General features: G+C 34.7%; 1 protein-coding gene across 3 annotated transcripts in view; it reads left to right on the top strand.

Moving 5' to 3' along the window:
* Aldh1a2 (aldehyde dehydrogenase 1 family member A2) overlaps positions 1-27,833 on the top strand; it is an 89,500-nt gene that overhangs the window by 20,721 nt on the left and 40,946 nt on the right. For all 3 annotated transcript variants that reach the window (XM_046461792.2, XM_058584840.1, XM_046461793.1), the window contains exons 2-4: positions 18,023-18,127; positions 18,311-18,451; positions 21,321-21,450. In XM_046461792.2, coding sequence (XP_046317748.1) covers positions 18,023-18,127; positions 18,311-18,451; positions 21,321-21,450 — 376 coding nt within the window. The remainder of the gene's footprint in view (positions 1-18,022; positions 18,128-18,310; positions 18,452-21,320; positions 21,451-27,833) is intronic.

Here is a 27,833-nt window from a genome sequence, read left to right as displayed (position 1 = left end):
ATTTCTAAGAGACCTTGTGAAGATGCAGTGAGGATTGCTCATATTCCTGGCCAGCTCTCAAGCCTGCTGTCCAAGTAAACATCAGCAAAAATTAGATTTAGAAAGAGCATTGGAACGGGGATTTGAAAAGGAACAGGAGGCTCATGGAAACCTTAATTGCTGCAAAAAGTTAGGAAGAGAAATATGACAGAAGTGACGGGTCTGTATGGGTGTCATGTGTGGTCTGTCATTTTTCAAGACAGGTTATGGGAGTTCTAGTTACTATTCTGTCACTAAATGGGAGTGTGTGGCCTTGAGCAAGTCATCAGACTTCCTTTGACAAGTTTGTGTGTATTGCATAGGTTACTTCTAAGGCCCCTTTCAGCTTCATAACTCTCTCTCTTCCTAACTAAAATAGCCTCTATTACAGTTAAACCAAGAAAAATACTCATCCATTAATGTACTTTAACACAGTGCTTGATTGTTGCAGTATGATCTTAGCATACTGAATAGTTTACAACAAGAAAATAAAACCACTTTTTTGAGTGGTATGGGGAGAAGTTTCCAGTTCTCCTTGGTGATGATTTTGCATAGATTATTTGAACGTTTATTGTAAGACTGTTCCACCTCAATTTTGCTTTGTATTCACAGACATATTGTTATTCAAATGGATATGAAACAAACGCTTAGAGAAGGAGTAAGACAAATCTACAGCATCAAAAAAAAAAAAAAACTAAAAACCTTCAGATAAACTTTCTCACTGAGCGCCCACTGGTGGCCACATACGTCCCTTATTCAGGACCTCAGATGTTCAGGAATTGACTTAATAGTAAATGGTATTTTCCTTTCAATGAATAGTAGAAAAGTATTAAAAAGTTTAGCTGAAAAGTATCATAATCAATTATCAATGTCTGCCAAGAGTAGGAAAGAAGATTTGTATCACAAATGCCATAGATTAACCTTCCTTCTAAGAGACCTTGTGAAGATGCAGTGAGGATTGCTCATATTCCTGGCCAAGTCTGGTAGTCTCATAGACAAAGAAACTGAAGACTGGGGAAGCTGAGTGACTTGCCAGACATTCAGCATGAAACCAGGACTAGAACACAAGCCACCCCACCTTCCTTGTACTATAATTAAATAACACACTATGGAAATAACTTTACTCCATACTTGGTAGTTATAAGATGAGGAGATAGAAATTTCAGTTTGACCATCCGGGTTGCAAATCACTCAAAAGAACTTCAGTGCATGGTCTAGTGCCCCAGAGAAAAAGCAGGGCCTTGTGAACAATCTTCATTCCCAAGGACTTTAGCAGGGGTGTTGCATTCTTTTTCCGGAAATTAATTCTGTTGTTTTGGTGGTCAAAATGTCTATCTGAAACTGTGTTCTGGGTGAAAACTGTCTTAACCTAAATTCAGACAAGAAAGTATAGGAAGCATACAATGTATGTGAGATGTTACTCAGTGTATATTGAAGGACAGCTTCTCTGGGATGTGAAATAAAATGGTTCTAGGATTTCAAGAACCTTGATTCCTGGAATTTAAAACATGTTTTATCTATCTATCTAGTTATTTATTTTTGTTGAAAGAAGGTACTTTCTTATGCAATACAAATACCTACAAAAATAAAAATGATACAATGACTTAGTATTTGTCCTTAAGGAGTAAACAAGGTAGTGGGGGATGTAGGTAAAGGATTATGGGACGATATTATAGGTAGGTAAGTGTCAGAGGATCAGCAGTTAGCACTGCCTGAAGAATTTGGGAAGTCTTACCAAGAGGTTGTATTTGAACTGAGTTTTGAAATATAAGTAATATTTTAATGTTTTGACAGATAAAGAAAGGAGGGAAAACATTTTCAAATATACTGACTCATAAAAGTTCATGTTATATTTAGAAAATGATATAGCTTTAGTATAGAATTTAGGAGGGGATAGGGAGTTCTATGGTCAGATTGTTTATGTCTCCCCCAAATTTATATCTTAAAATCCTAATGTCCAGTTGATGGTATTAGAGGTGGGGACTTTGGGAGGTAATTAGCAAGACGGAAGCCTCGTGAATGGGATTGGTGCCCTTATAAAAAAGGCATAACACAGCTAGTACATTCCTTTGAGCCATATGAGGACAGAGGGAGAAGGCACCTTCTATGAACCAGAAAGTGGGCCCTCACCAGACACTGAATCTTCTGGTATCTTGACTTAAGACTTTCTAACCTCCAGAACTTTTCCTCAGTGAGAAAAAATTCTGTTGTTTATAAAAATTTATAAAATTTCTGTTTATAGAAATTTAAAAATTTCTATTGTTTGTTGTTATTTTTGTGTGATGTTTTGTTATAGCAGTTGAATGAACTAAGTCAAGGAGGAATTTACACCCACAGATTTTAAGTTATCAGGCTCCTCATTTTATGGCACACTATAAGCCACTGGTCTGTTTAAGAACTCTCTGGTTCTCCCCAGGCATCTCCTCCCCTTGAAATTTATATATGAACATATTCTTGATGGAAAATATAGTGTTATTTTGTCTTTGTGCATTTTTACATACATAAACAATGTTGTATAGATGTTATTCTGGCTTAGATACTTGGTGAGGAGTGTCAGAAGAGTCAGAAGAGAGTGGTTGGGGCCAGATTATACAGAAAGAAACACATTTAATCAATGTGTTTCAGAACAGTACAAATGGCCACATAGAGGTTATACAGTATGAAGGAAGTTACACTAGGGCATTACCCTATTATAAATTATCTAGAACTGAAGATGAAATTCTAGAGTCTTGAAGTTTTGAATCCCAGGTACACTGTATTCCTAGCAAGTTCTTTTAAGTCTCTGAAGCTCACCTTTCTCATCCATGAAACAGGGATCAGGAGAGTGTGTACTTGATTTAGTAGTTGTGAGGATTAAAAGATTCAATATGTGTGAAGTGTTCAAATGTTAACTTTTATTATAATCTCTTAATTGATTTGGTTTTTAATTCTGACTTTCCAGTAAATGTCTGATTACTGATTGTATTTTTTTACTGCCTTTAGTCAAACAGAACATAGATTTTTAAGGTTCTAACTTTGCAGAAAAGAGGGGGAATCCAGAGATGCTCAGGGGAATGGAAAGAGCTTTGATAGCATCAGTTTTTTGCCCTATGAATTATTTGCAACATGTAGTCTTGGACTTGGAACATAAATTCTAGTTTATTCCTCTAGAAAGGAAAATAATATCTATATCACAGATTTGCTTTATGAATTAAATGAAATGGTGAAGGTTCTTAGTACATGGTGAGCACCTACTGATGCTAGTTGTGTCTGAATTACCTACTGAATGTGTATTATGGTTTGGAAATGAGCTGTCTCCCCCACCCAAAACTCCTGTGTTAATGCAAGACTATTGAGTAGCTCCTATGCATCTATGGATATGCTCCAAAATAACATATTTTATATTCTAATTTTATATAACTCCAGAGAGGCAATTGTGTGCCTCAGACAAAGCCAATACCAAAGCAACCACATCTGCCAGACAGAAGCCAAATGAACATTTCTCCAGAGAAAGGATGTGGGTTCATCAAAGAAAGCACTAGCTTTCTGACCCCATGGTTGAAGAGACAGCATAGTTAATACCCATGTATCAACCATTTGGTTGGATTATGGAAATTGTAATCTAGCCAGTTGTAATCTAATCGGTACATACTAGCTAGAATGGACTAATGGCAGGTAGAACATGGCTAGAGGAGGTGGGTCACTGAGAGTGTGCCCTGGAAGGATTCATCTTCTCTCTGAGCCCCACCCCCCATCTGCTTTCTGGCTACCATAATCAGAGTAGTTTTCTTCTGTGACACCCTTCTTTCATGCCCTTTTGCCATGATATTCTGCCTCACCTTGGGCCCAGAGCTGTGGTGTCAGCCAACAAGAACTAAATCTCTGAAACCATGAGCCAAAATAAACTTTTCCTCCTTTGAGTTTTTTCTTTTTCTTTTTTTTTTTTTGAGAGGAGGTACTAGAGTTTGAATATAGAACGACTTTACCACTAGCTACATCTCCATCCCATTTTATTTTATTTTTATTTTAAGACAGGGTCTCACTAAGTTGCGTAGGACCTCACTGAGGCTGACTTTGAACTTGGTCTCCTCCTACTTCAGGTTCTTGAATCACTGGATTACAGGCATGCACCACCATGCCTAAGTTGTTCTTGTCATGTATTTGGTCACAGTGATGAAAAGCTGACCAATATATTATGTGTTATCCATGTACTTTGAGCTAAAATAAACCCCTTTCCCTAAATTATCTGACTGCGGGTGGTTTTTCTATGCAAGCAGTAGTTGAACTATGTAGGTGTACCCTGTTAGCACAGCTGTTGAAGAACATGGGTATCAACTATTCTGTCTCTGCAACTGTGGGGTCAGAAAGTTAGTGCTTTCTTTGATGAACCCACATCCTTTCTCTGGAGAAATGTTCATTTGGCTTCTGGCAGATGTGGTTGCTTTGGTATTGGCTTTGTCTGAGGTACACAATTGCCTCTCTGGAGTTATGCAAAATTAGAATATAAAATATGTTATTTTGGAGCATATGCATAGATGCATAGGAGCTACTCAATAAATATTTTTGAGTGTTGTTACACATCATATTATTGTGTTATGGTTAACAATGCTGAACACATATTTCAAGGGCAAAGACTGGTTCTTATTTATTCTTTATCCCCTATTGCCAAGCACAGTGTGTAACCTATAGTAGGTTCATAATAAATGATTGTTCATAAAGGAAGAGTTAATGACTTCAAGGGAAATAGAGCAAATATGCCAATTGCCTCCCCTTTTATACATAACCCCTTATGTTTTTGCCCTCTCCTTTCCCCTCTTTCTTTTCACCTTCTCCCTTCCTTCTAATAAGGCGTTGTGAGGCATTTAACTGACCTTAATTCACCTTTTTAGAAGATATATCTTTCATTTCTTCTCTTCACAAAAATGAAAAGTGACATTTCTATTATAAAGAAATGGCCTAGGCAACTTCTGGAAAAACTCTAGTGGTTAATCAGTTACTTTTTATTTAAATACATATGCTTAATGCTGAGTTACATTGTAAAACTTCCAGGCTGATTTATGGTCTCAGTCTGCCTTAATTAACATCGATTCCAGGGGAATAGTAAATGGGAATGGCCTTCACAATTGAGGCTGAACAATGAACTCTCTGGGTGTTGTCCAATTTGTAACATGATTTACATGGAAGCAAGCCCTTCCTTTCCCGGGGTTATCCCTTTTTCATCTGGTGTTTAGGACGGGTTATATATAATCCATAGATAGGAACATTTGCTGTCAAATACTTTTGCTGATTTAGAGCTAGGCCACAAAATGGTCACTATTAATAAAGAAGGAGAAAAAAACCTAACCTGAGACTTTGCAGGGATTCCAGGTTCTTGCTATGTGTCATCGCTTGTCCAGTCTGTGGCGGTTTTACGAAGTGACCATAATGAAAGTCAGATTAAATGCACAGAATATATACATTTAATCAACAGCCATTGGAATCCATGGTGCTGGAAGAGTTATAAAAGCCCTGTGAATGCAAATTTATTGCAAAAGAATCCAACGGGTGGGGGAATGAATGTCTGCTGAATGGTACTACCTGACACGGGACACCAAAAAACTTTCCAGAGTGAGTGATTTAAGTGTAAGGTTTGGCTTGTAAAGCTGCCAGCTGCTTGGTTTCAAAACTTGAAACATTTCCAAAACATTGGATGAGGCACTTTATATGTTCACTAGAGTAAATACTCCGGTTTTACTGCCAATTTAAATGTGCTCAGTTTACAGTAATGAGCTTGTATAGGCATTAGCTTGTTTATAGAAAGTGGAACAGGAAGAAATGAACATTAACCATTACCAGTAGCAATTCCCATTGCCTTCTGCCACAACACTGATGGCAAGTTTAGTTTCTTCCAATTTGGGAATATGTCACAACTGACATTGGTGTGTACTTGGCTCCAATGCCATGTTGCTTCAACAGAGCAACAGATGCTGTAATTCACTGTGCCTCTGTCAAGGCTGCTCATTCAAGCTGACTGCTTCTTACTATTTTTCCTAAAACAGATGTCAGTAGCACAGATGTGGGAATTGTGGGACAGTAGAATAGGTAGGTCCCAGATTATACATGATTGGGTGTGTTTTAGCTAAATCTGTTTTCTACAAGTGAATGAAGCACAAAGTCATTTATTTTCTCTTCACTGTTATTTATATGTTTTAGTATAAATTTTTGTTTCTTGGGATGACTAGTACAGGAACCTCTTTGGCCCTCTTAACCACTGGGAGCATACACTAGAGATAGGCAGATATGTTTAGAATGAAAGACATAATTTACTGGCTAAGAAAGAAAATTCAAAAATTTAAGGAGACCCTAGTAAGCACAACTTCTAGAAGATAGTAAACACTCAGAAGATACTATTGACAGATATTAAAAATGAAAGAAAGGAGGGAGGGAAAGGGGCGTTAATAAGAAGAAACCATAGGAGTCCATATCTTTGTTTATTTATTTACTTTTTCAGTACCAGGGATTGAACCCAGGGGTGCTCCCACTGAGTTACCTCCCCAGCTCTTTATTTAATAATTTTTCAAATTTTGAGAGAGGGTCTCACTAAGTTGCTACGGCTGGCCTTGAATTCTCCATCCTTCTGTCTCAGACTCCCTAGTAACTGGGCTTATAGGCATGTGTACCTGCCTGGTGAAGCCCATGTCTCAGAACCTTTCCCCTTAGGTATATATACTTAGGAATATCAGGATATTACTTACCAAGGAATACTGCACTCTCCTATAGTACAGTTCCCTCTCCATTGTGTAAGATAGTGGCAAAACACAGAAATTGATCAAAACCAAGAGCATGATCTTATGTATCTGCAAATAAAGGATTCTGATAGCCCAAGGATGTGACTGTCAAGTTTTTTTTTTTTTTTTTTTTTCATGCACTGATTACCTTATTTTGTGGCTGGCTTTGCTTTACTGCTTTTCTAACAGTATTTCTATGGTGAAAAAAAAAGAAAGAAAAGAAAATATAGCTAATTATTCAGCATTGCGTATTTCAAAATACCAAATGTCTCCATTTTTAGCTTTCACGAAAGGTGAAAATTTCTCTTTGCCCTGTCATGTTCTCTTTTCTCTCTGACCCCCCACCCACCTCCCTTATTCTTGGTTCCCTTCTCACTTTATTGTTTCTCTTCTGTTCTAACAGAATTGTGTATTTTTATCAAAATTGTTGTTCTCTTTTTCAGTATTTTCCTTATCTTTTAAATCTTTTCTTCCTGCTTTCTCCATAGTATTTTCACTCCTTTTTACCACTACTCTTCATAGATGTTGACTACTTTATGTTAAACTTTTTTTTCCTGTTTTCTAGTGTGTTCCTACTGTCTATGACTTTGCTTGACCACCTTTATGCGTTAGATTCTGATTATTTCTCTCATTTCTTAAGGATTTTCATGATTTCTGGGCCTTGCTTGCCTGAAGATTTTATGCTTACTTTCAGGACAGTGTTGTGGTAGAGGCTGGTGTTGAGAAGCCAGGGGCAGCTCAATCTTTTGAGCTTTTTGTAAGGTCAAGGGACTTGTAGAAGGGAAGGAGAGAAGCTCAACTTTGTTTCTTTCTTCTCTGTCACACTTCTTAAACCAGGGTATCAGATGATCCTCAGAGAAGAGCCAAAGTCAAGGAAGAGAGGCTGATAGGGCAGCTGAAGCATTTTATTAGGGATAGAGTTTCTTTCTTCTACCCTTCCTGTTCCCTACCCCAGACTGGACTCCCTCATTGTTTGTTTCCCTGAAGTGTTCATCTAACATGTCAGCCACACCACACCAATCCCTCCCTTCTCTGAAGTGATCTCCTGTGATGCTTATCTCTACCATCCATCTTGGCACTAAATCAGAGTATACAGCATTATTTAACTTTCTTGAAAGTAATCTTATCTTTGAAACTTTATTATAAGTTCCAGAGTACACATCTTCTGTGGATTTTTCAGTAGTACCTACAAGCATTTCCATGCTTGGAGTAGCCCTTTAATAATCATTTCATAGTTGTTGTTTTCTGTGGAGGTAAATTTCTACTCAGGGATATTCCTTTCTTTCTCAGTTCTAATTTATGCTATTTGTATTCTATCAACCTGCCTCACAGCGGGGGAGTATGTGGAAAGTAAGTTTTTCAGGTCCCTTATTCTTACAAATTTGTTGCATTGTGACTAGAGTCTAAAACTCCTTTGGACTACCACTTCTGAAACTTTATATTTTAAAATGTTAATAGTTGCTGCCAAAGGTGCTGGACAAGATTCTTCATTTTGGAAGTAAACTAAACAATATAGTCTAAAGATTCCTTCTGTCACTTTGCAACTGTCTTGAATGAGTATATATGAATATGTATGTATGTATGTGTATGTGTGTTTATGTATTTAAAGTTGGTTTTCCATTGATTTGCTGATAGTGTGCTGACTGTATATTGATCTTGTATTCTAAAACTTTGCTAAATTTACCCATCCAGCATTTGGTTGATTTCTTAGGAATTTCTACATGGACAATCATGTCATCCTAGAGTAAAGACAATATTCTTTTATTTCTAACCTTTTTGCTTTTTATTTATTTTTCTTATCTATATTGATCATATTAAATATTAAACTATTAAATATAAATAATGAGGTCAGTTCTATATATATATATATATATATATATATATATATATATATATATATTACTTTTATTGTGTTTGTTAATTAAGACAGTGAACTGAAAATGAATAGGGAGATGAAGGAAAATATGAAAGTTAGATCTTCTCTAAAGGGAAATATGCCAATCACCAGTTGTAGGAATTGTAAATATCCATCCAGCATCAGCACAGTATACATTCTTCTCAAGCTCACATAGAACATCACCAAGGTAGACCACATGTCTATGAGACATACCTTAACAAACTTAAAACAGTAAAAATAGCACAAAATATACTCTCATACCACAATGGGATTAAATTAGATCAGAAAATAGCTGAAAAATTTCACAACATTTGGAGATTAAATAACATACTTCTAAAGAATAAGTCTCAAGAGAAATAAAAAATATTTTTAACAAAATGAAAATGAAATATCAAATTTCATGGAATTCAACTAACAAAGCATTTAGAGAGAATTTTATAGCATTGAATGAATATATTAGAAGAGAAAAAATGTTCTAAGCTGCACTCTAGGAAACTAGGAGAAAAGTACAACAGAGCAAACAGAAGAATATAATAATTATAGCAGGAATCAATTTAATTGAAAACAAGAAAACAAAGAAAATCAATAAAACCATAGACTGGTTAAATTTGAAAATAATCAATAAAATGGCTGAATATTTCAAAATACACTGTATTGTCATGTATATCTAAAGACCACAAAGAAAAAATATGAATGGTAAATAAAATAAAATTGCTGAACATCTAGCCTGACTAACCAAAAGAGAGAGAGAAAACACAAATTACTAACATCAGAAATGAAGAGAAGCCAATACTGCTACTGCCATGGACAGTAGAAGAATAATAAAGGAATATTATGAACAACTCTATGCCATTTTTGATAATTTAGAAGACATGGGTAAATTCCTTTGAAGACACATTTTACCAAAATCTAAACAAAGAGAAATAGATCATCTCAATAAATCTACATCTATTCAAGAAATTCAATCAATAATTAATGACCTTCCAATAATAAAAGCATCACATAAAGATGGTTTCACTGGTAACTACTACTAAGCATATAAATTTTCTACGGTATCTTTCAGAAAATAGAACCAGAAGGAATACTAATTCATTTTATAAGACCATCATACCTTAATGCCAAAACCAGACAAAAACGTTATAAGAAAGGAAAACTGCAAATTAACATCTCTCATGAACATAGATGTGGATATACCCAGCTATAATCCCAGAGACTCCAGAAGCTGAAGCAGGGAGGATTGCAAGTTCGAGGTCAGTCTTTGCAATTTAGGGAGACCCTATCTCAAAAACAAAAACAAAAACAAAAGGCTGGAGATGTGGTTGGTGGCAAACGGCCCCTGGGTTCAATCTCCAGTACCAGAAACAAATAAAAAAAGATGCAAAAATCTTGAACAAAATAGCAAATTGAATCTAATATTGTATAAAAGGAATGATACAACACAAGTGAGTGAGATTTATTCCAGGTACACCAGACTGATTTGACATTCAAATTTCAATTAATGTATTTCATCAATATTGCTGACAACAGAAAAATCATGTGATCATGTCTCTACATGCAAAAAACCCCCAGCATTTGACAAAATACAACACTCTTTTGTGATAAAACAAAATAAAACCTCTTAGCAAACTAGAAATTGTGGGTGATTTCTTCAACTTGATAAAGAATATCTACATAAAGATCATCTACATCTAACATCTTACTTAATGAATGAGAACTAAATGCTTTCCCTTGAATATTAGAACAAGATATCCCCTCTTGTCACTCCTATTTTCCCCTCTTGTCATTCCTTTTTACATTATCATGGAAGTCTTCATTAATGCAGTAAGTCAAGAAAAAGAAATAACAGGGTACACAGACTAGGAAGGAAAAAATAAAATCATCTTTGCCTATGACACAATTATGTATGTTGAAATCCCTAGGGATTATAGCAAAAAACAAACAAAAACAACTCCTTGGTACAATGAACCAAAATGCATTCTGCTGTCACTTATAACTAATTAGAACAAATAAAAAAAAACTTCTAGGATAATAAAAGATTGTAGCAAAGTTTCAGAATACAAAGGTAATATACAAAAGTTATTTACTTTCCTATATAACAGAAATGAATGATTGGAATTTGAAATAAAAAAACACAGTACCTTTTACATTCCCCCAGAGAGAGCGAGAGCAAAATCGAGGGAGGGAGGGAGGGAGGGAGAGAGAGAGAGAGAGAGAAATAGGGATAAATCCATTAAAATATGTACAAGATATTAATGAGGAAATCCAGAAAATTTAGATGAAAGAACTCAAAGGAGATCTAAATAAGTGGAGAGAGAATTCATGGAGGAAGATTCAGTATTATTAAGGTGTAACTTCTTCTCAACTTGAGCTGTAGTTTAATGCAATCACAATAAAAATCCTGGTAAGTTGTATTTTGGATGTCAGCAAACTTACTCTAAGTTTTGTATGGAAAGGCAAAACTCCCAGAATAACTAACACAATATTGATGGATGAGAACAAAGTTGGAGGACAGACATTACCCAACTTCAGAACTTACTAGAAAGCTACAGTAATCAAAACAGTGTGGTAGTGACAACAAAACAAAATGAAACAAACAAACCAGTTGAATAGGGAGAAAACAGCCAAACAAATAGTTAACTGATCTTTGACTCACAAAGCAGCATTAACATTAATGGAGGCAATAATTTTGAACACACAGTACTGATACAACTAGACTTCTACAGACCAGTGAGTCAAAACACTGACCTTACACCTTTCACAAAAACATTAACTCAAATGAATCATAGACCTAAATGTAAAATGCAAAACTATAATATTTCTTAATGATAACATAGGAGAAGAATCTAGATGACCTTATGATTGGCAACGTAGTTTTACAGTGCCGAAATCCTGACCCAGGGAAAGAAACTGATAAGTTGGACTTCTTAAAATTAAGAATTTTTGATCTGTAGAAGATAATGTTAAGAGATAAGACAAATTACAATTGTGAAAAAATATTTGCAAAACATACACCTGATGAAGGACTTTTATCTTAAGTATACTACTGAGTTTTTAAAAACTCACCAGTAAGGAAGGAAACAACCCAATTAAACAATGGACAAAAAAGTATAAATAGACACCTCACCAAAGAAGATATGCAGACAAAAAATAAGCATATGAAAAGATGGCATAAGAGAATTGCAAACTAAAGCAACAAAGATACTTCTACATACCTATTAAAATGACTAAAATCCAAAGGACTAACAACACCTAATACTGATGAGGATGTGGAGCAAAAGGAGCTCTCCTTTATTGCTGGCAAGAATGCAAAGAAAGTCTAACAGTCATTTTGGAAAACAATTGGGCAGTTTTGTACAGAGCTAAGAATAGTATTAATGTATGATCCAGCAGTTACTCTCCCAGGCATTTTACCAAAATAAGTTGAAAACTTATGTCCATACAAAAACTTGCAAATCAGTATTAAATAGCAGCTTTATTCATATTTACTCCAGACTGAAAGCAAACTAGATTAATCAGGGTTGTCCTTTAAAAGGTGAATAAACAAACTGTGTTACATCCATATAATAGAATATTATGCAGTATTTTAAAAATGAGCTATCAAGCCATAGGAAGACATGGATGAAATTTAAGTGTATGGCTAAATGAAAGCAGCCAGTCTGAAGAGGCATTAATAATCTGTTCCATGATTACAACTAATTGACACTCTGGAAAAGGCAAGACTATGTATTAGTTTTTGTCAGGAGTTTAGGAGAAGGGTGGAGGGTTGAGTAGGTGGAGGACAGGATTTTTAAGGTAGCAAAGCGACTCTATATTATGCTGCAACACAAAGAGTGAAGCCTAGTATAACTGTACCACTCTAATGTAAGATATTAATCATAGAGAATAATGATGGAGAGAGAGAACGAGATACGTGGGAACTCTCTATACTATCTATTCAGTTTCCTATAAATTTAAAACTGTTCTAAAAATTAAAGTGCATTAATTTTAAATGCCAAAAGAAATGGCTTGGCAGTTTTGAAAAGGAACAAAGCATAGGTTTTAGAAATAAGAATATAAACATTTTAGATCTAGGTAAAGTGAGAATTAGTGAACTGGAAGAAATTCTTTGACTGCAGCGCAGAGAGAAAAGGAAATAGAAAATATGAGTGGTAAAAAGACATTAAGCATTGACTTAAGTGTAATGATTGGAGTTCTTGAGGAAGAGAATAGAATTTTATTTAAAAAAATAAAGATTAAGAATATTCCAGAATTTAGACAAAAATTCATATATACTGTAAGCATAGTGAATAGATATCAAGATAAATAGAAACAGAATTATTAGACATACTGTGATGAAATTTAAGAATACCAAAGAAAAAGGCAAAACCTGAAAAGTGAAAGATAGAAAAGGCAAATCACTAAGTCATCAACAAATAAATGATTAGAAGCTTCTGGCAGATTTATTATAAGCATCACTGCAAGATAGAAAATATTTGAATCATAGCTATAAAGTGCTGTGAAAAAATTACTGACTACCTAAAACTGTGTAACTCATCTGGAATATCTTTTGAGAATGAGGGTGCAATTAAATACATGATCAGGAAAACAAGAATTGATACATTACCCCAAATTATCAAATGAGATTCTAAGGATTAATCTGAATAAAAATTTAAAAACCTTTTTTAAAATAAGAAGTCATTTTATATATAAAATAAAACTTTAGTAAAACAAACTTCTCGGAGAAGAGTGATTGGATTTAGCATTCTGAGGCCATTGTGTTGTTTGGGAGCAGGGTTAAGGTATTGATTACCTTTAGATTTCAGGTTGTTAAACATGTATGATAAAATACTATGGAAAAACACTTAAAGAATATTAACAGTATGCAACTTCCAAAGGAATAATTAAATTATAAAATAAACACCAACAACCTAACTTAACTAAAAGAAGCAAGAAAGGAGAAAATAGAAAGTAAAATGAGGCAAGGCACATAGCATCATTTCCAAAAATAACACATGTCATAATCATAATAAATGCAAATGTGTTAAACTCACTAGTTAACAGACATTTTTATTATTAATAAAATACAATCTAAGGCTGCATTATTTACATCAAAATAGTAAAGACACAGTTGAGAGCAAAAGGATGGGGAATGATACATGAGGCTTAGAAAAAACTTAGATAGCCAAAGCTAATACAGGTTAATAGCTAATGCAGGTATTCCTTATTGCAGATTTCAGAGTTTTTGAGATTTTGAAATATTTTATAAACTTTACTAGTTGATTTTTCTAATCCAAAAATCTGAAATCTGAAATGCTCTAGCATCTGAAACTTTTTGAGCATTCATGTCAGCATTCAGTAAGTTTTAGATTTCCAAACATTTCAGACTTTGAATTTTCAGATTAAGAGTGTTCAGTCTATATTAAACAAAACAGGCTGTAAGATCCAAAGTTTATTGTAATAAAGAGGGTAATATTATATGATAAATAGTTTACCAGAAAAATCTAATAGTTACAAACATATTCCTTAATAAAATTGCTTCACATTTATAAAGATAAAACAATGGAGCTAAGGTTTATGCTGACAAATCCACCAAACCAAAATGAGAAATTCCAACATAGCTTTCAATTATCATAGAACAAACAGATAAACTATTTAAAAATCAAGATGACTGAACAGTATATTTTACAAGATTGATAAAACAGGTACCTGTGAAAACCTGCTCTAATAATTAGTATATTAGGGAAAGAAAAGGGAAATATCTAAGAATAAATAAATGAAGAATCCAGTCTAGTGGGTACCTCAAGTAGCAGTGTAGATCAAGCTGGAAGAAAGCATCAGGAGGAATACACAAGTAACTACAATTATGCTACTAACTTGAATGGTGTGCTCATAGGGTTTTAATATGATGAATCTTAACATTTATGTTACATACATCCTTTATATTAAATACAGCATGATATAAGAAATATTTGTTACCCAAATGTAGTCTTCATTCTTCAGTGTTTCAGATTTTATCTTGGCCCAGGAGGTATTGAATTTCTAATCTTATCAGGAAAGATGTTAGACAGTGATTCATGTCCTCTACCAGCAGACATTCCATTCCAGTTAACATTAAGTGCCTACCACATCCATTATGTCTTTTAATACCGACAACAACCCATAAAATGTCAATGAACAGTTCTTCACAATCATGGAAAGAAAGTTAGGTTTATGGGCTAATTTGTTCTATCCTCTCAGAAATCTAGAGTAGACAGGTACCTTCTTTCATGAGCCATGTGTTTCTTTTGCTCTCAATTACAGCATTACAGAATCATACAATATTATAAGCGAATACTTGTATATTTTACAAATGAAGAAACTGACCAACAGTCCGACCTAGGGTCACAAGTCTTATGTACTTTCAAAGAGCTCTGGAGTAGAAAAGTCCATGTTTTTCCTTATGCCTTTTCTGAAGTTCGACAAGCTGAAAAGCAGATTTTTCATTTTTCATACTGACTTTACTAAGCCTTTAAGTTGAAATAATAGGTAAATATTTAAATGAATAATTTGACAGCATTGGGCCATATTTTAAGGTAGATCTTGAACTGTTTATTTCATTTTACACAAATCCGTGTAAAAGAATTTTTGTACAAAAAAAAAGTATTGCTCCTCATTTTTTCATTTAACATATTTGGGGCCTTTATTGTGTGAAAGACATTAAAAGATGACACTAGTTTTTATAAATTCTTATTTTTATTTTCATTTTGAAATAATTTCAGATTCACAAAATATTGCAAAAAATAGTACAAAGAAATCTCATATACCTTTCACCCCAGTGCCCTTATATAACTATAGTATGGCAGTAAAAATCAGGAAGTAACATTGATACAATATTATTCTCTAACCTAAACCCCTTATTCAAATTTTACCAATTGTCCCAATAATATCTTTTATTTTTTTCTGGTCCAGGAGCTCATACAAGGCTACATGGTTTATGTCTCACAAACATCCTTTAATTTGGAACAGTTTTAAAAGGTTATCTTTCATGACCTTGGCACTTTTAGAATATGGGCCAGTTATTTTGTAGGATACGTTTTAATTTGGATTTGACTGATGTTTCCTCTTGATTAAAATGAGTTATGCCTTTTGGGTAAGAATACCACAAAAGTGATGGATGTCTTTCTAGGTGTATTGTATCAGGAGCACATGATGTCAATTTTTCTTATTATTAATGATGTCAACTTTGATCACTTGATTAAGGTGATGTTGGCCAAATTTTTCGAATGTAAAGTTATTATGTTTTTTCGTTTGTGATTAGTGAGTATCTTGAGGGAAATTATTTAAGAGATTACATGAACATCCAGTTTTTCATTATACTTTTTCCCACTAATTTTGCCATCCACTGATGATTTTTGCCTATAGCAATTATTATTGTAGTGTTTGACAAATGGTGAACAACAAATTCCATTATTCTTTCATATCTGTTAAGTGGTGATTTGCTCTGAAGAGCTATTCCTTATCCCTATTTGTTTAGTTATACATTTAAAAATTATATCATTATGAACTCAGACACCTTGTCATTCTATGGGTAAGCATCCATTGCTATAATTATTTATTTTGTGGTTTAAATTATCTTAGTATTAGCCATTGGGGAGCCTCTTCATATTGATTCCTGTTTCCTTTTATTCTGTCCCCATAAACTTTTGGTCATTAACTCAATTTACTGCATCATAGTGTTCCAGGCCTAATTTTGTACTTTTCCCTGCTAACTTCCTTGAGATAAACCTTTCTCCATGGAGGCCTGGTCAGAGAAAAATGACAGAACTAAAAATTTTTTAAATTGCCCAGAGAAGTTGAAAATGTTCAAGTGGACATATTTATTATCTGTACTAACAATGTTGTCAGCACAGTCATTTTTTTAGTATGATGTGGTTGGGTCTACCAAAAATAATAACAGTGAAGAAATCTTAACATTTTGCATACTAGGAAAATTAACCATTATATCCTGAGATACACAGAGCTCTATTTAATGAAATAGTAAAGAATGTAAGACCTGGGAGGACTGAAACTATCTTAATCATCTTTGCCTTTCCTTTGTCTAGAAATACCTGAGTATCTATTGAGTAAATGAAGGTGTCATATTAAGCATGTTTATAATCTGTATAAACTATAAAATGTTACACAACTACAAGACCATTGTTTTTGTGCTTAATATGTTTGTATTAAGTACTATGCAAATTTAAGTTATTTTATTTCCCTTTATCTTAAAAAACATTTAGAAAAAGAAAACTTTAGTTTAATTAGTGCCTTCTTCCACATAGGCTCATTGTTGTATCAAATTGAGGAGAAAATGTGAAAAGGAAACCTTGGGATGTTTTCTATAATTTGGTATTTAGAAGTGTAGATTTATACTTATTAAGCCTCATTTGTGATTAGTAAAAACAAAAAGAAAATTGGCAGAGAATAATAATTCAATTTGTCATTTTGTTTGTCCTAAATTAGTTGGCTGACTGGTTCATAAGTTTAGAAATTTTCATTTTGGTGCTATAACTTTTATTAAGTAAAATATCTTTAGATGTTGTGTTTTCATAGTCCAAAAATATTAATTTGGATTTCTCTTAGAATCAACAAAAAATCTTTAAATATTTCTTTGCCTAACTTTTCCCTTATACTTTAATGCATTTGTTAATTTTTTTTGAGAAATTGGCTTGAGTAAATTCCTAAATTATTAACCTCTTCACCATTTTAATATAATCTCCATTTCATAAATAAGAAAATCACTCTTCTTGAGAAATCTGAGAGAGACCTATTTGAAAGTTATAACTCCTTTTCCTTTGCTAACCCATGTAGCCTACACTTGAAGAGAAAGAAATCCCACTTGGGTTTATATGTGTAATTTGTTTAACTCACTAGTTAGTTTGGCCAGAGTCACTTCAAGATCCAAGCATTAGGTGCATTCTTATTCCAGCACCATCTTAAAAGTCATTACCCTCTGACAGAGAAACTGGGATCTAAGGCACGATGACTGTTGCTTTGATCCACAGAGCTTGGACTATCAGTAACTGTTTTCTTAACCTCTTAATGTGTGGTTTATATGTACATAGGACTCTTGCTTTCCTAAGCTTATTTGTCTCTTATTAGTGGACATGTTCTCTAAAGAAATGTATTTAGTCTCTGGATGACATTGAAGCAAAAATATCATAGAAGAAATTCCTGAATTAGGGGTGGGGCTGGATTGGATACTGTTTAGGGTGTCTCGTAGCACTTCAAATCCCACACTTCTACTATACACCAACAAGAATACAGAACTTGTATTATTGCCATGATATTTCCATACTTCTTGGCCATTACCTGACTTCTGATCACCCATGTCACAAATCCCATTCTGTGTCTCTTCTTTTAGATCTTTATTAACAATGAGTGGCAGAACTCAGAGAGTGGAAGAGTGTTCCCTGTCTATAATCCAGCCACAGGAGAACAAGTATGTGAAGTTCAAGAAGCAGATAAGGTATGTCTTTCTTAAAAAAAAAGATTCCCTATGCAGTAGCCACTGTCAAAAGACAGAGTAGTAAGCATATCCTGTCCAGATGCCATCATTGACATTCAGGAGTCACTTTTTCCATGAACGATGATGGTTTATCTTTTATTTGGAGTGTTTTTTTATTCAGCTGTGCCCCTTCCTCTCTAACAGGCAGATATAGACAAAGCAGTGCAGGCAGCCCGCCTGGCATTCTCTCTTGGTTCCGTGTGGAGAAGGATGGATGCTTCAGAAAGAGGACGTCTGTTGGACAAGCTTGCAGACTTGGTGGAACGGGATAGGGCATTTCTTGCAGTAAGTAATCTAAGAAAACAGGAAGTCTTTACCCTAGATTTACCGTCCCACTGGAATTTGTGTTCCTTAGTTTTTCTGAAATTATGCCGTAAAGCAGACATCGGGGGAAACCCAGGGAATGCTTAGACATATTCAAGTTTAGGGAGCAAGTGGGGAGGTGGAAGATCAGCATTCTATGACTAGTAAGGATCTTCCTTTTCCACATCTCCCACTCCTTGATAAACAAAGCAAAAAGCATAAGGCAATAGGAGAGTCATTATTTCATTAAATAGAGCTCCGTATATTGGTGCTATAACTTTTATTGAGTAAAATATCTTTAGATGTTGTGTTTTTATAGTCCAAAAATATTAGTTTGGATTTCTCTCAGAATCAACAAAAATCTTTAAAAATTTCTTTGCCTAACTTTTCCAGGCTGCTTGCACAAGACCAATACCAAATGATTCTTTGGAAAATCAGAACTAGTTTTTACCCGTTTAGCAGTAACCCCCCTTGACTAGAGAATCCTTCAAAAGCAAAGGACCTCTCATACTTTCTGCTCCATTTTCCATGCCATTTTTCTAGAGCCAAGAGAAAGGAGAGACAGTAGGCACAGCAGCTTTTGTTCACTAGAATAATCATTTTCCTCACATAAGAAGCTGCTTTTTCCCTGGTGGGTTTTGTTGCTACTATTTTCTTAAAAATAAAAGTTATCTTAGAAAACACGAACCTTTTGGAATCTGGAAACACTAAGGAATGTGTACACAAAATGCCAGGGATCTCCCCCTGAATGGCCCACAGTTAATCAATTAATATTTAGGGACTCCTTATCCAGGGCCTTCAAGCCATAGTACCATATCCTTCCCTTGGCTTGGGAAAACAGATTGCTGTTGGGACTTGTGTCTTGGGAGGGAAGCTTTAATACCCTTCCTATGTGTCCCTCCTACAATGGCCCTTTACTTTACCCTCAGGGATCTCTTCAGGGTGTCGAAACAAAAATTATTCCTTTTTGGAGATGGTTTTGGACTATGGCTATGTAACATTTGTCTATTAAAATATTCAACAGTGTTTATTCATTTTATGAGAAAGATGATCCATGGTGAAGAAGCTGTTTCCTGGATATTCACAAGACACTGAGCATGTTAAATGCTCTGAAAAGGCCCACTAGGTACTTCTGAAATTTGAGTCTCAACACACTTTTTCTGGCTAACCTACCAATGCTATGTAAAACTGAGTTCTTAGGAACCCTCGGAAAATACTGATGTATATATTTGTCTTTTCACTGGATTTTGAGTTCCTTAAGAATCAAAATTATAATTTATTTCTTTGTATTCCTTGCACAGTTCCTGGGACATAAATGGCCAATAAATGTTTGTCTGAGTTGCATATATGAAATATTTACAACATTGGATTAATAGCATGTACTAAAGATGATATAGTTTATTTCTACAGTTACATTTTCATATCTTGAAACTCCCTTTTCCTGCCACTTCTCTCACTGAGACCAAATCTCTTTTCCCACCACACTTAAATGAGATTTCTGCTTGTAAATCCTCCCAAGCTGTGGGAGAAATAATTTTTGTGAGAGATAGCCTCTGAAGCAAGAGGGAGCTCCTAATGGAAGAAATGGAAGGTAACATGGCATCTGAAGTAAACACAATTGAGGGTAATATAGGGCTGGCAATTTTTAGATGACTCTCATGTCAGCAGCTCACAGGGACCATTTAGGTGGCTCAAATTCTGATTATTGACTCTGCCTCACTCTAAACTGCATGGATCGTGACTCGGTGTTAGCTAGATGGAGAATGTAATACACACCATAAGAACATATAAATGTTCTAAAAGTGCTGGGAAATAATTTGATTCCCTTTAATAAAGGTGAGCAGGAACACAGTGATAAATAACATGATATTTTTAAATTAGTTTCATCTTGTACACATAGTAGATAGATAAATTGCACTAAATAGTATTTTCATTTTATTGAATGAAGAGTATTTCATTTTCAGTTTTGTCAGTAATCAAATAATTTTATACCAGTATGTGTTATAAAATGTCCTTATAGAGAAAAGCATGAAATTGTAAATGTATATTTTTGTTTACTTCATTTTTTAAACTTATAATACCTTTAGGATATCTCAACTCAAAATAACTTTATTCCATTGTGTTAATTTGTCGTTGTTTTTGTTACAGACTTAATCAGTTTAAGAATATGTTATTAAAATAATAATGTTTATAATGTAAAGCTGTTTAATATTGCTATTTTTATTAAATGGACCAGACACTTTACTCTTAATAGATAGTAGTTGTTAACATAAATGTTTACAAAAAAACCAGCCTTTAAGTTGTTAAAGTCTGAGTTTCCCTAGAGGAGATCTTGTTTATTTGGTGGTAATAAATAAACTTGCTGTTCTCTGTGAATATTCCATTTCTCAGCAGGGGTCTTGGCAGCTGTGGAGAACGTTTTATATTCTCATCAATTGCATGAAAACCCCATGACCCCATTTCTCTTTATGGACTCAGATTACTACTGTAGACTCCAAAAAATGCCCGTTCAACTCTGATCATTAATATAACAGAAGCTAGTTAAATAAGCAGAACATTTCATTATCATCATAGAAATTTGCATTTATGTATTTGAATAGGGGTTACTGAAAACACAAAGATATAAGAACATACATACATGTACTCTTTGTGGTGTTTACTAGAAATTCAACCAACAAGACTTGTAATACTAGAAATTTCTGTATTAGAAAACCCAGAGTTGAACAGGTATACATTGACATTTATATTCATTGGCATCCTTTCTCTTTTATTTCCTTTTGTTCCAGAAACAGTTTAGTATGTTGTTGGAAAGTTCTAGGGACTTAATTTCTCTTCATTTGTTTTCCTACAGACTATGGAATCTCTAAATGGTGGCAAACCATTCCTGCAAGCTTTTTATGTGGATTTGCAGGGTGTCATCAAAACCCTTCGGTATTATGCAGGCTGGGCAGATAAAATTCACGGCATGACCATTCCTGTAGGTATGTGAAAATCTGAGTATGTTGAAAATGGAAATGTGAGGCTCCACCAGAAACAACTTTCATCATCAGACACAAACAGCAGGCACATATAATACAGATATGAGTCACTTCTAGTAGCTAGAACTGAGCAGAGAGCCAAATAATTCTGTCAATAATTTTGACAGTGTCCCTCTTTCTTTATATAGATAGTCTACATATAAGTGTAGGGAAAATCCACAACAATTGTAAGAGCAAACCACGATCATCAGCATCCTTAGTTTACAGAGGAGGAAACAGAAGCTTAAAGAAGTTCAATAGCTTTCCTACTTCATGAGCAAATGAATTTTACAGCTGAAATTTTGACATTAGAGCCTTAGCTCTTACTTCACCAGAGAATTCATTTTCACTACTGGATGGAAGAAGAAAAAGGGTGTACTGAAAGAGATATGAGGACTCACCAGTGCTTTGTGAGTCTAACTGAACTAAAGCAGGAGGGTCGTCATATGTGAAGGTTAAGTTAAAGGGCCTCATAATTATTCACATGCTTATTTTGATATTTGTTCAGTGGGTCCATAATTTAGCATGAGCTTGATTTTCTTTTGGTCACTTTTTCCCCAGTGAAATCTGGTATATAGGAAGGCCATTAACTTTAACCATGATGCCTTTATTGCCTTACATACGTTTCTCTGCAAAACATAATAATTTTATATTTGGAATTATAACAAAGTAATAAAGTACTTTATTTGCATGGCACTTGAAAGTATAAAGTATTCTTTTTCATATAGGACCTAATGACTCTGTGATCCTTTGAAACAGGCTGGATTTAGAAAGATATTATGCCCATTTTACAGGTGAGAAAATGAGACAGTAAGGGTTTAGTTTTTTAAACAAGTTTACCTGACCAATAAGCAACAAGTCTGAAATTCAAACCCAAGTCTCTTTCTGCCTAATCTATTGTAAGCATAATGGAGATTAATTTAGTAGGGTAAGAGGGTGAAGAGATGATTTGTAAGGTCTTTAAACCTTTGCCGATTTTTAGATTAACATACAGTTTATTCTCATTTTCATTCTCTCATTCATTTTAGTTTGTTTTATGAAGTTGCCTTGAACACTGAAATAGTAGATATTGAACTACTGTTCTTAGGGGAAATACAGGAGTAGGTTGCTTCAAGCTTCTAGTCAGAACATTTTGTCAGTCATTCAGAATATGACCTTATTTTATGTGTTTCTGTTGAAAGGCCCTTTATTGAATATATATTACTGATTTATGAATTTTGAATTCAAGGCCAACCAGCCAGCAGCACTGTAACCCAAGCCTGAATGAAGCTGTTCTAATACATGTATTTTCTCCTTAAGATACATTACAGCCTCTTGCACTTAGGAAAGAAGAAGTAAAAAATGTGAGAAGTTGGCACAAAATGGATCACAAAAAGACACCATTTTCATAGTATGAGAGCTAAAGCAATAATATAGTGTCACTTCATTAACTTCAACTGAGAGTGTGCCTTTGGCCTTGCATTTTTTTGTTTGTTTTGCATGTACATACCTGTAAACAACTGAAAGTGCTGCAAGCGCTGATTTGTGGGTTGCAAATGAATTTTAACAAGTAAGCAAGTTCTAAAATATGGAATCCACACACACAAAAAAATGGTGATCAACTGTATCTAGAGCCTAGTTTTCTCAAGATAGCCCTTCTGAATCTCAAATATTCTGGAACATTAAATAAAGGTTGTGGATCTCCCTGCCTGTCAGATGCATGAAAGAGGCTTTCATAAAATGTCAGTGATGAGAACACATTTTTTTTCACCCATAAAAATAACCTGAAAAAATTTTTAAAAAATTTAAATCTACGACTACTTTACTTTGCTACATGGATACATTGACTCACACTCCACAGTTCATCCATCTCAGCACCTCTGATACTAAAGGAGTCAAACAGTGGCAAGAATTGTTATTGTCTATTTCACTCCTTATTTAGGGAGGCTGGAGTCCTGTACCATGTAATAGGAAGATTGTTTCTTTTACCTCCTCTACTACCCATCAACTTCAGCCTCTCATTAATTCACTAATTTGTTCATATATTCCTTTATTCAACAAAATTTTGAGCACCTGCTGGGTTTCAAGTCCTGTGCAAGGCAGTGAAGGTGCAAAGATGATTAAGATGTTCATAGAATAGTAAGGAAAATAAACAAGCAGACAAGCAATTATAGTTCAGTGTGGCCTATTCATATATAGAAGCACAAAGTTCAAAGAGACTCCATAGGGGAGATATATCACCTATTATTAAGGCTTCCTGGAGAAGTTGCTATATACAAGATGATACCTGGAGGGCAAGTTAAAAAGAAGCTGGAAGTAGAAGCATCAGACAGCAGTAATGGCCTGTGCAAAGCATGAAAGGAGGAGAGTACTGTGTGCTGGTGGGTCTAAAAGTATAGTCAGATATAGAAGACAGTAAGGTTCTGGACCTGAGTCAGCTGGGCTACAGGTTTTATTCTGTAGACAATGGTCAGACACTGAATTATTTATATAGGTAAGTGCTTGGATCAGAATTACATTTTAGAAAGAACACTTTGACTGCAAGTGGGTAATCTTGTAGAGAATAGGTATCTGCTTGCTTTGTCCCCCTGAAGGGTAGCCTGCTACTAGACTGTCTGGCAAGAGGCGAAAAGGATTATCACTTCTGAGCCATTAACCAGATAGCTGTTTCCTACTTTGAACTGGAAGCTTCTCCCATCACTCTCTGTTTCACCCCACCCACGGCTCACAATTAAGAAGCTATTGCAGAATTATGCAATATCAGTTTGATTCACAAGAGTCTTGATGTTGTTCCCTTTATAATGTGATCTATCGTTTCCTGCAATAGTACCCAACAGAGCCATTCTCTCTGTCCATAAAGCTATGCTTTACTATGACCTTCTTCTAAGACTACTCCTAATTATAATGAGAAATAATAATCATTGCTATGATTTATTAAGCACTTTCTTTGTGCTCCTTTATTATATCTAATCTTGTAGCAGCCTTGATGAAGACTTATTATTTTTCCCATTTTGATTATTTTCAACCCATATCATAATCTTGTGCTCTTCTGTTCACAATCTCCTTGTGATGGAGGAAGAATCAAAGCTTGTTTTCAGTTTACTGAGGGAGAAATAAAAGTTAATGGACTTATATTATCTTAGATTTTTCTGAGTAATGAGTGCCATTAATTTTATTGATTTTATGGTATGTAAGAAAATGTAATCCATACTTTAAGCTGAATTCTGACATTAAAATGCCTTAAGATATATTTGCATATATAAAGGTTAAAATATACCATGTCAAATATAATACTTTTTCCAGTTTTGCCTGTTAGAATAGGCTAAGAATGGGCTAAAATTTCACACAGATAGTGACTTAGATTCTTGGTCTGATTTAGTCCTATTAACAGTGAATGCATCTGGTGAACTCTTGTTCAGTTAGACTGAGAGTGAGGGACTATCTTCTCTGCCCACCGAAGAAGAACCAAATTGGTGAATTGGTGATGACAGGAAATCATGAAGTCAGCTTCAGTTTCTTTGAAAGACTAAGGCTGTGAAGGACTTCAGGGATTCCTAAAGCCACTCTTCTCATTTTATAGACAGAGAAGCCAAGTCCAGTGAAGTAAACTGACTTTTTTCCTAAGACCATATTGGTGGAGCTAAGATACCTTCATGACAGGCTCAGGAACCTAACTTCTTCTACTCTTCCAGCAGACAGCTGAGAACAGTGTTTAGTACCACTTTATGCTAATATAAATTTTCACTGTCTGTATAGGCATAAGTTTGTCACTGTAGCTATAAAATGTTCAGAAAGATCTGTGCCACCTTAAACATGCATAGAAGTATGCTAAGGTAAATGTTGGGATAATTTTGTGTAATTGGTCTAATTTTTTAATCCTGGAATAACCAAAAGGCTTACTAGCTCCTCAAAAGGTAATTCTGTATGAAGTTTAGAGATGAGAATATTACCTTCCATTTACAAAATTATGTTACAGATTTTTGTGCTATTGAATAAACTCATTTTTATTGTTACTAGTTATATGTAATTTACTACAATTCTTGAAATGCTTTTACTATTATGATTGGGAACTAATGTATTAGTTCATGACTAATACATTTCTCCTCAATTTCTGGAACATTCTGTATTTTTCTAACTTTATGGACTATACAGACTGATTAATCATTCGTACTCTTCTGTAATTTATATATAGAATGTACCATTGATAGATATTATGAGAATAAAATTGTGTTGAAATTATTTTTCAAGCAGCTACAAAATCTGCCTTAAGGAGTAATGTTTGCCTTAAAGGAATTATCCAAATAATTAAACTGTTCTGATTAACTAAATATTACTCGCTCCTGTGTAATTTAATCAAGTCCCATCAAAAAAACATAAGATCAGTGTCTTAATATTTCATAAATATAAAATTATTATTATATTACCCATCTTTAGGGTCAGAAACTTTTCTTAATAGAATTATACCATTATAAGCTTGGTGCACATATGCTCAGTAGAAGTTAATCCACGCAGTTCAATCAAATTTGTAATATAATGAAGCATTTAATTTTAAGATTTTTATGTGCTTCATTAACTATAAACTAATCTTTGATTATTGAAACACCCAGAAGTTCTCTTTGCTGGCTGTGTCTTAATATAAATGCTTAAGACCTGGCAAGAAAAATTTTAGAGGAGGAAAGTTTGGGGATCAGAGTTTTAGAGGTTTAGTCAATAGATGGCCCACTCCATTGCTCTGTGTCTGACAGGAGGCGGAGGCAGAACAACATGGTAGAAGAGTGTGGTGGAGGAAAGCAGCTGGAAACATGGCACCAGGAAGCAGAGGGAAACCTCAGCTCAACAGGGCAAAACATGCACCTCAAAGGAATACTGTGAAAAGCCCACTTCCTCTAGCCAAACCCTACCTGCTCACAGTTACCACCCAGTTAATCCATGCAGGTGAATTTTTTAGGTTCAGGCTCTCATAACCCAGTCAGTTCACCTCTGAAATTTCTTGTATTGTCCCACACATGAATTTTTTGAGGCCACCTCATATATAAACCATAACGATCTATGGTGGTGGGAAGAATTGACCCTGTGTCCCCTTTGAACTGACTCAGCCTGGATAGAAGGGAGAAAGGCTGTCAGTCCTGGACCCACTCAGTCATCCAAAGGGAAGTGGCCCTGTAGTGTTGTTCCCTTTATAACTTAATATACCAGAGTCTATGTGAGTTCCCTATGTTCATATTCTCAAAGAATCATCTCACCCTTCTTTATAAAAGAGTGTCACTGGTTTCTTTTGTTTTATATCCCATTTGTATTTATTTTTTCTATTATATTCTAAGTCTCTGGTTATCTACACAACTTGCCTCATAAACGAGTCATTAATATGTTTTGCGGATAAAGAACTTTGAAGTCCAAAGACCCAGATCCAAGTTTAGGAGCCACAACTTAACCAGTTATATCACTTTGAATTTAACTTCCCTGTCATACCTTCACCACATAAAAAATATTGATAATGATAGTTGCATTATTTTTTCATATTTTTGAGTATGAAATTAAATAAAGTTGTGAATGTATTTTATAAGGTTCTATACAAATATGTAGCCTTGTTCTTATTTGAACATTTTGAAAGTATTAAAAACAGTGTTTCTATTCTCCTATACTTTAAACTCCTTTCAGATAGAGTAGTAGAGTTATCAGAGAGGCCAAAAGTACGTGAAAGAAAGTGAGCTCACATAACTCTGAAGCCACTGCAGGTCACTGTGACACCTATGGACTGCCCTTTCCCTCTCAGTTCCTCTGGGTCTCCTACATGGAGTGTGGCCTGTAGTTGGCAGCACTGGCATCACTTGGTCACATGGAATGAAGCCGACTCTCAAATCTCACTCCAATGCTGTTGATTCAGAATCGTATATAATAGTTCAAAGGTGCTTTGTGTGCATGTTTAAGTTTCAAAGGCATTATGTAGCTTACCATATAGCATTGGTAGCATGCCAGATAATTCTATACAGTAAACTAGTCAAGGTTTTTAGTCTTCATTATTGGGATTTAAGAATATATGAATATTAGAAAAAATATTGCTAGCCCTTAAAACCTGTTATTTCATAGTTTTTCATAGGTGAGGCTAACAAGTAGTCATGTACATATTTTTTAAAGTTGTATTGATTTAAGAGAAATTATTAAGCAAGTGGTAGAGCAGTTAATACTTAGATGTAGCAAAAATTGTCAAGGTGGCTTTTGAAGGACTGGCCTAGCCACAGGTAACCCTGATCTCAAGGTTCAGTGGAATTCACAGCAGGGTCATGGTAGCTATGAATGACTTCTGTATGCCACAGCCCCAGCTGGGACTATGTCAAAAGCATAGTTTGCAAGTTTGGCAGGAACTACAA

The sequence above is a fragment of the Marmota monax genome, unplaced genomic scaffold, assembly GCF_021218885.2.
Source record: "Marmota monax isolate L192 unplaced genomic scaffold, Marmota_monax_Labrador192_F-V1.1 WCK01_AAM20220418_F8-fsc00001, whole genome shotgun sequence".
Classification (NCBI taxonomy): domain Eukaryota; kingdom Metazoa; phylum Chordata; class Mammalia; order Rodentia; family Sciuridae; genus Marmota; species Marmota monax.
This window is presented reverse-complemented; position numbering and strand designations above follow the sequence as displayed.